At 35.1% G+C, this 9684-nt stretch overlaps 1 protein-coding gene across 1 annotated transcript; it reads right to left on the bottom strand.

Annotated features, from left to right (window-relative positions):
• Nucleotides 1-293: 293 nt before the first annotated feature.
• On the bottom strand, nt 294-4779 carry LOC112622580 (caspase-3-like). The gene is given in 2 exon segments (XM_025382337.1): nt 294-1180; nt 4660-4779. Coding segments are annotated over 2 exon segments (1002 nt in total). The 3' UTR covers nt 294-298.
• Between the last annotated feature and the right edge of the window lie 4905 nt (nt 4780-9684).

The raw sequence follows: 9684 nt of genomic DNA, 5'->3' as shown, positions 1-9684 counted from the left end.
TTCATAGCACAGCATCACTGTGACTTGCTAATCATGAAAGCTGTAAATTAACAATCATTGCCTCTCATAATGACTGCACCAGTGTCCATTTTTATTTATTCCTAATTTAATTCAATTGCAACTACCTGGCTGTAAGTTTGAGGTAGCTTCACAGTGGTTCCACCTGATGGAAGGAGTATGACTCAAAGTACCCTCTGCGGCATGAGACTAGGTCAAAATGAGAGGGAAATACAGTACCAAATACACCGTCTTCTCACCTGGCATACAAACTAAAAACAACCACCAACCAACCATTTCTTTAGTGATAAAAATACAGTTCTTTTGTGAGCATGGAAACAATACATGGAATCTGTTTCTTTGCATGAAAAGTAGCATCAGGGGAAAAGGACTCAAATTCTGTTGCCACCTTTCGGTTAACCCGGGTAAGAATGTGCATAAATTCAAGCTTGTCAGCGTACTGTTTCAGCATGGCACAAAGTGACTGGATGAATCGGGAGTCATCCTTTGAATTTCACCAAGAATAATAACCAGGTGATGTGGAGTATGCATACAAGAAGTCGGCCTCCACTGGTATTTTATGACACACCATGTCATCCTCAACACCACTGTCTGTCTCAATGCCACAGTCCAGTTCTGTACCACAGCAGGCCTGAATAATGAAAAGTTTGGGTTTTCCAGTTAGACTTCTACAACAATCCCCTCTGAAAAAGCTTGTTATTTTTTTCAGGTCAACAGGTCCATTTGTTCCAAAACTTATTCCTTCTTCACTATGGCTCAGAAGCACACAAACAAAACTGCGCCTTCTGCTGTGATCTTCTCTAGAAACATTGCGCATCAATTCCACAATTTCTTCACGTGTAACATAGTTTTTATTCCTGACTTCATATTTCAAGTTTATGAATGTTTCCCTGAGGTTTGCTGCATCAACATCTGTACCAGACCGAGATGTCATTCCAGTGCTTTTATGAAAATTCTTCTTATTAATTATTATACATAAACCCATCTCAGGATAATCCATTTTATAACTGTTGTCCAGGGATATTCCAGAGTCCACTGATTTGCTTCCATGTATGATCTTTGGTTCCAAACTTTCAATGGATTTTGAATCCACTGAGTTTTCAGTGTTCTCTATGGAGACCTCTATTAACTTCCACAACCACCTTACAGCAGCAGCCACCCGCTACAATCCACGTCTGCCGAGAGAATTCTTAGACATACGAAAAGGAGCAACCATGAGAACAGCAAGAACTCACAAAGAAATCAACATTTAATATTGAACAATGTGAGGCAGCTTATTTACCAGAAAATGAAAGCTCTATGTGTGTCTTAGACAGTGAAGGTAACATTACCATAGGAGGGAAAAGCATGAGCAAATATTTGAAGAACGACAAGTATTTTGTTGCAGTCAGACCTTAGATTATGAGGCCAGATATCAAACTTAAAAGATTGTAAGTAGATTTGCATGGCATGCTGAGTAATTTTTGTATGTCTTACAGACAGTAGGGAACAAGTAAAAGTCATTTACATACTGTATTTTTACAAGCATACCAGGAAGCATAATGGGAGACGAACAGATTTGAAGAAACTGACAGGAAGCTATTGCACAAGTTTAGGTAAGAGGCAGTAGTAAATGGTGCTATTTAAGAAACATCCTTACAGTAGAACAATGTGCTGTGACCTGAGGATGAGGGAGAAAGAAAAAAGACAGAGCAAAGGTGATTCAGAATTCTAACTTGGGAGAATAGGCAGAATGGGATGCCATCAGCTATGACTGGGAATATGCAGAAGAAGCTGGTCTGAGACAGAAAATTGGTGACTTTGATTTTAGATACCCTACGTTTTAACCGTCTGCAGAATATTCAGTAGTTAATTAGACAAAAGACTCTGGGCCTCAAAAGAAATGGCAGAACAGGACATTTAGGTTTTTACATTAAAACCACAGAAGTAGATAAAGTGTGCCTGTAGAGAGGAGAAGGGAAAATGTTGAAATGATAAGGAACTACAAGTTTCTCTTTTTCTAAATGGAAAAGAATGCAGTTCTTTGTAAAAATTCACACTACACAAAAGTCATAATCTAACCATCTGCCTTTCCATCTCACCCAGATATAATTCCATTCTTCATAAACAACGATGACTCAGTACCCATGTTTAATTAATTTTTTCTCAGATTGTGGAAGAAAGGACCCCTTACTAACAAGAAATTTGAGGTTCTAGAAACTGGAACCAAAAGTAAAGATAAACTCCAGTTTCAAGTGCCCCAGAAGTCTGAGTTTCATAAAATAGGAAGCTATTTTCCCTGCCCACCACTAATACAGAATTATTAATAATAAGTTCTAAGGGGCATCAAAAACAGAAAGAGATCATTTCTCTAACTGCATATGAAAAAAAGAATAACACATAGCTTCCTAGATATAAATATGAATTCAGACATTAGAAAGCTGTATTAATTTTTGCCAAACTTGTGGGAAAACATTAGGCAGCAAAAATCTTACTTTTCAAGAGTTGTCATAATTGCTTTTACCTCTGAGGCAAACTTGTCTGATAGTGGTCATGCCCTGCAAGGTCCTAGTTGATGAAACCCCACCTAAATCTCTGACCTCAGCTCCTAACATCCTTCCTTGGTTACCCTCTGTAGCCTAGTTTGTCCTCTTTGTGTTGCTCTAACATGACAATTTCTTTACTGTTTTAGGACATGTTATTTCCACTACCAGAAATACCTTCCCCCAAATATATGCATGTTAGCCTGCTCAAATGTTAATAATCTTCTCAGACTTTCCTTGATACATTCTCTCTCTCACAGGTACATAACATACACACACATACACACACTCACACACTCCCTCACTCTCTTGCCCCTTACCCTTATGTCACTATTATTGCAAAATTCTGTTATAAAATGTTTGTTTGTTGTGTTTCTTGCCCACAAAACTGTAAGTCGCAATAGCATGAGGATAGCATCTTTGTCTTAATTCACTTTTGTATCCCCAGCCCCTTGGCTCATAACACAGGTTCACTGGAGAAGTTTTTGAAAGAATGAATGAAGAAATGAATGATAATTTATTGCATTTTTAAACCTCAAATCTCCCTCCATGACTTTGTATGCACTATGGAAAAAATAGGTTTACATTTGTACAAAAATTAACAAAAACAGTTCTCGCCTTATTTTGCCTCTAACTTGTAGAATTTAGATATGTTCAACAATGAGCCCCAGTCTAAGTGAAGACAGACTTGGATATACAACTTTTGCATATACTCCTATGACAAAATAATTAAAATGCAAACTCACTGAAAAGTGAAATGGAACCCTCATTTGTTTTTTGTTACTGTGTATTTTCTCAATTAATAAATCCTAAAACTACCATATTGTATATAAGTCGGTGAATATTTTTAATATTAAGGAGGTGTCTTTACACTGAAAATGGTGGTGATCAGCTAATGATTAGTACTTTTAGAATCTATACAATGAAACCATACTAATATACACTCAGTTGCTGAGCTAACTCGCCTTTTCACATGATTTGGTTTTCTTGTTTGTATTCTTTCAACATTAATACAGCTAAAAATGCTATGCTGATCAATTTTTGGTTTAGTTGCTTGTTTTCAATAAGAGTAGTCATGACATCTATATATAACTAAATTAATTTAAATACATCTCAGTTTTCATTATTGATACATCAGTCCAATATTAATTCTGGTTCTCCAAGTAGATTAATATATATTATAGCCTCATGTGTTTTCTTGAGACCACTAAAAATGTGTAATGGGAAAAATAATGAAAATTACCATCCCCTGACAACTTATTTTATGACAATCACAATAGAACATCTCCCAAATTTTTTTATTTTTATAATGTAAGTATTTTCAGCTTAAAAAATGATAAAACTCAAAAAAGTTATCTAACTTGTCCAAGTTTTTCAAAACTGGTAAATTCCCAAATCGATATCTTAAGAGTGTTAACTTAAGAAGGCTTACCTCTTTATATAATTATCATGATTTGTCAGGAGAGAAAATTGAGGCACAAATTAGAGAAATTACTTACATGAAATGACAAGAAGGGTCAGTAATAAAACGAACCGACATTTGCTTTTCTCCTGTGGATTTCAAATCTGTATGCATATGTGTTCAAAAATGTCATACTCATCTTCCTCATATGGGACATAAACTTTAAATAATTTTTCTGATAATCTTCCTGTGTAAATGCTATAACACCACATTTATAAGATGACTGTATTGAATATGCCTCCTGTGTCACAGGTAGAGTAAAAGGTAACAAGAACTCATAGAATTTAGCTTCATCTGAGTATCATTCTAAAACTCAGAGCGAACCTGCCCCATCAGAAAGCATTCTCACACCATCCTCAGAGATTTCAGAAAATAAAAGAGGAAAGTTAACATTTGTAGGGCAGGAGATTTTTTACTTGGACTTTTTTTTTTTTTTCTTTTTTTTTAGAATGGTCTAGCAAGGGGCAGAATGATTGTCTATTACTTGAATGTTCTTAAACTAAAGTGTCTCACAGACAATTTTATGTGTTACCACATTAGTCTGCCCCATGTTTATACTCTAAGAAAAATTTTTCCAAAAGCAGCCTGAGATAGAAGAGATTAGGAAAAGATCAAACTCTTCCTAGTCCCAGGATGTGCAAAGCCATACCTTTTTACCTCACACGGTCTCAGGAGAGGTTTCAGAACCATCAACTGTTTCTCCCTATCTCCCCAGCCAAATAGGCGGCGACAACAGAAACAGGCATGATGTACCTGCAATCTTGGCTCCTGTGGCATTACTATTGTAAACAGTAGGAGAACAGAAAGTTCTTGTACATTGGAGTAAAAAAAGATGCAATTACAATTGAGCCAATGTAATCAACTGTGATTTTTAAGAAAACCTAGTAAGGTTTGGAAAGAATTCAATGTTAATTAATTTTTTTTATTCTAAATGCAGTTTCAAATAAAGAATCCCATATGCTATATATACACAATTGCAGAAACAGAAAACGACCAACTCATGCTAACTTTCCAGAGAAGCTCAAGGAATTTTTGCTTCGTTCGTAAAGATAACATGAATAGCATTTTTATAAATGATGGACCTAATATCAGAATCAAACCAAGGATGGTATTAGTTGAAAACTTCATAAATTTATTATTTAAATAATCCTGGTGGTAACACATGGAAGTTTGGAGATTAATATAAAATCTATTTTCTTCAAATTGTACATTTAATTTTAAGCACTATTTCATTTTCTCTCCTAGGAAGATAATTAAAAGGCATATTATTTTCAATGGGTAAAATTAAAGTCCTTAACTGACTCTTAAAATTTATAAATAGTAAAATACTCCTTTGGAGTATACATTAAAATTAAAATTTTATAGCCAATCTTATGGCCAAACACAATTATCTCAACTAAACAAAGAACCTTGGAGAAAAAGAGAAAATAATGTTTTTAAGGCCAAAAAACCCAAAAATATTTTGCTGAGAATGATGGTTTCCAGTTTCATCCATTTCCCTGCAAAGGTCATAAACTCATTCTTTTTTATGGCTGCATAGTATTCCATGGTGTATATGTGCCACATTTTCTTTATCCAGTCTATCATTGATGGGCATTCGGGTTAGTTCCAAGTCTTTGCCATTGTGAACAGTGCCACAATAAACTTACTTGTGCAAGTGTCTTTATAGTAGAATGATTAATAATCCTTTGGGTATATACCCAGTAGTGGGATTGCTGGGTCAAATGGTATTTCTGGTTCTAGATTCTTGAGAATCGCCACACTGTCTTCCACAATGGTTGAACTAATTTACACTCCTGCCAACAGTATAAAAGCATTTCTATTTCTCTAGATCAGAAAACCAAACACTGCATGTTCACACTCATAAGTGGGAGTTGAACAGTCAGAACACATGGACACAGGGAGGTAAACATCACACACCGGGTCCTGTTGGTGGTTGGGGGGCTAGGGCAGGGATAGCATTGGGAGAAATACCTAATGTAAATGACAGGTTGATGGGTGCAGGAAACCACCATGGCATGTGTATGCCTATGTAACAAACCTGCACGTTCTGCACGTGTATCCCAGAACTTAAAGTAAAACTTTAAAAAATTACAGAGAGGCTGATGTATTTTAAAGAGTTAATTATAATTTCTATTACTTTTTTAAATAACAAATACACTTGTATGGGTCATGTACAATCTTTAAAACAAAATTAAATGTCATTTTAAAATAAGTTACATTTCATATTTTCAGAGCTTGGCAACATAATTTCTCTCTTAACAGTTCATTGAATGTTTTGATACAGTATTTGTAGAGTAAAATGCATAGTACAGTAATTATATAGAAAAAATGATAATCTTTTAAAAATGATAATCTACTCCACTTTAAAATTCCGTTATTATAATGTCCTAAAACACTTTATTTGGTTAAGTGTAATCTTTTGCTGTGCAAACTATGCCTATCTTATTTTTTAAAGAAAGAAAATTGCAGGCAGGCAGTAAAAAGGGATGGAAGGAGCAAAGAAGAAAGGGAGGAAATAACTTGAAGAAAAAAACGTAAACACAGTGAGAAAATAGCCAATACTAGGCACTTCTTTGTATTGGAATGGAAACATGTTCTTAAATGAGTTGTCAGAATTATATGACACGCATGCGTGATGAATGATAAAAACTATTCCAATAGGATTCTTAAAACTGACAAATTTAGAATGCCACCAGAATTTTTTTTTAAGTATGAAAGCCATCTTGATGCAAAATTCAAATTGCACGACTTCTTTTTTTATGTTTTTAAGTTTCACAATCCCTTGCTCCACTGCTGGTGACAGTTTTTCCTAATGTGAGACAGTGGTTTGTTGAAAATTTTTATTTTCTTCAGAAAAAAATTCTAAACGGAAGGAACTGAGTGACACCAGCAGCCTGCTTCCGTGGTATTATCTGGACTTTTGAAATAAAGGAGCCATTAATGGAAGCTCTGACAGGTGATAGAAACAGAGCAATCATTAACAAAAACTTTGTCCAGAAGGTAACAGGGGGTGCTTTATTTTGCAGCCTCAAACAGTACTATTATGAGAAAAACGTACTAAATTAATTATTGATAAAATGCTGTGTTAAGGGAGTATTTTAAGCTCTACTTGTGATCAGAAGATACTTCCAGCTATTTTGAAGGTATATGGAGCAAATTGCTGGCGGGGGCAGGGGGAGCAGGTTTAAAGTTGTGGTAAATTATACAGAACATGAAATTTGCCATTTTAATCATTTGTAGATGTATGGTTCAGTAGCATCAAGTACATTTGCATTGTTGTGCAGCCACCACCATCATCCATTTCCAGAACTTTCTCGACTCCCCAAACTGAAACATTGTAGTCATTAAACAATAACTCCTCATTCCTCCTTCCCTCCAACTCCTGGCCACCACCCATTTTCTGTCTGTAAGGTTTGACTACTCCAGATACCACATCTAAATGGAATCACATACATACAAAATTGTCCTTTTGCATCTGGCTTATTTCATTCAGCATAATGTCCTCCAAGTTCATCCACATTGTAGTATGTGTCAGGATTTCATTCCTTTCTAAAGTTATATAATATTCCATTGTATATAATACCACATCTGCTTATCCACTCATCCATCAATAGATATTTGGGTTGTTTCCACTTTTTGGCTGTTGTAAATAGTGCAGCTAGGAACATTTGTGTGAGAATATGTGTTCTAATTCCTGCTTTGATTTCTTTTGAGTGCATACCCACAGTGGGATTGCTGCATCATGTTACAATTTCATGTTTAATTTTTAAAGAACTATCATATTAAACATATCAACATTCCATTTTTAATTGTTTATTTTCCAAAGTGGCTGCACCATTTTACATTCCCACTAGTAATGTGCAAGTGTTCTAATTTTCCCACTTCCTTACCCACGCTTGGTATATTCTGGGTTTTTGTTTGTTTCATTTTGTTTTGATAAGAGCTACCTTAAAGGGTATGAAGTGGTATCTCATTGTCGTTTTGATCTGCATTTACTTAATCATTATTGTTGTTGAGCATCTTTTCATGTGCTTATTGGCCATCTGTATATCTTCTTTGGAGAAATGTCTAAAATCCTGTCTATTTTTCAACTGGGTTGCTTGGGATTTTGTTGTAGATTTGTAAGAGTTCTTTATATATTCTAGAGATTAACTCTTTATCAGCTATGAGTTGTAAATATTTTTTTCTCATTCCACAGGAAAAAAAATCTGATAGTGTTCTCTGATAGACAAAAATTTTTATGAAATACAATTTATCTATGTTTTGTCGTCGTTGCCTGTGCTTTTGGTGCAATCCGAAAATATATATATCATAGCCAAATCTAATGTCATGAAACTTTCCCCTGTTTTCTTTGAAGTTTTACCATTGTAGCTCTTGTATTTAGTTTGCTTTATATGGTGTTACATTTTAATTTTATATAGGGGTAAGGGTTCAACTTCATTATTTCACATGTGAGTATCTAGTTTTCCCAATATCATTTGTTGAAAGATTGCCCTTATCCCATTAAATGGTCTTGGCACCCTTGTTGGAAATCATTTGCCCATCTGTGTGAGAGCTTATTCCTCAACTCTCTCTTCTTTTCTTTTGGTCTATATGTCTGTCGTGATGCCAGTACCACCTTGTTTTGATTACTGTAGCTTTGTAAGTTTTGAATCAGGAAATGTGATGCCTTCAACTTTGTTCTTTTTGAAGACTGTTTTGACTATTCAGAGTACCTTGAAATTTTACATGAATTTTAGGATGAATTTTTCTATTTCTGCCACAAACATCATTGAGATTTTCATAGGGATTGTGCTGAATCTACAGATCACTTTGGGTATTATTGACACCTCAAAAATACTGTTGGCCAATCCATAAATACTGATATTGTGAAGTGAATTCACTATGCACTTGTAACCAACTTGTCTGAGTCCAGTGAGACAGAACACTCATACACATAACAAGTTACATAAGGCAGGCTTATTATTACTTACAAATAGGCAGGAAGGGACAACAGAAGCCTAGGATTCATTACAACCCAGCCTCCAAGGCTCAGGAAAGCCACCTAGGGTAAGATGGAATCTTGTCAGAACATAATCCTTTTGTACCGCAGCTGAGAGGCCCAGAAGAGTAGTTCATCTCTGGCTTTACACTCTAAGGGTAATAGAATTTGCGAGGCTAAAACATTGAAGGACATCCTGTTTCTAGAGGAGGCTGGAACAGGGCCTGTACTATTCCAGTCACTTCCTCCTCTATTCGTGTGTTGCATCCCAGTATATTCTACAGTTATTCTTGAGAACTACAAGTGAGAATAGTGGAAGAACTGGGTTGGTTCAAGGCTGCCTGGAGAAGTTTCCTGTGGATATCTTTCCGTTTATTTACACCTTCTTTAATTTTTTTCAGAATTGTTTTGTAATTTTCAGTATACAGTCTTTTGACTTCTTGGCTAAGTTTATTCTTGAGTATTCTTTTCGATACCATTGAAATGGAATTGTTTTCTTAATTTCCTTTTGGTATTGTTCCTTTTTGGTGTATATGAATTTAATTGAATTTTTGCATGTTAATTTTGTGTCTTGAAAGTTTACTGAACTTATTTGTTAGTCCTATCAGGTTTTATTATGTGTGTGTTGTATTTTTAGGGTGCTCCACATGTAAGACTATGTCACCTTATGATATAATTTTATTCTTCCTTCCAATTTA

The sequence above is a fragment of the Theropithecus gelada genome, chromosome 4 (genome assembly GCF_003255815.1).
Source record: "Theropithecus gelada isolate Dixy chromosome 4, Tgel_1.0, whole genome shotgun sequence".
NCBI classification, from domain to species: domain Eukaryota; kingdom Metazoa; phylum Chordata; class Mammalia; order Primates; family Cercopithecidae; genus Theropithecus; species Theropithecus gelada.
Note: the sequence above shows the minus strand (reverse complement) of the source record. Positions and strands in the feature narration are given on the sequence as shown.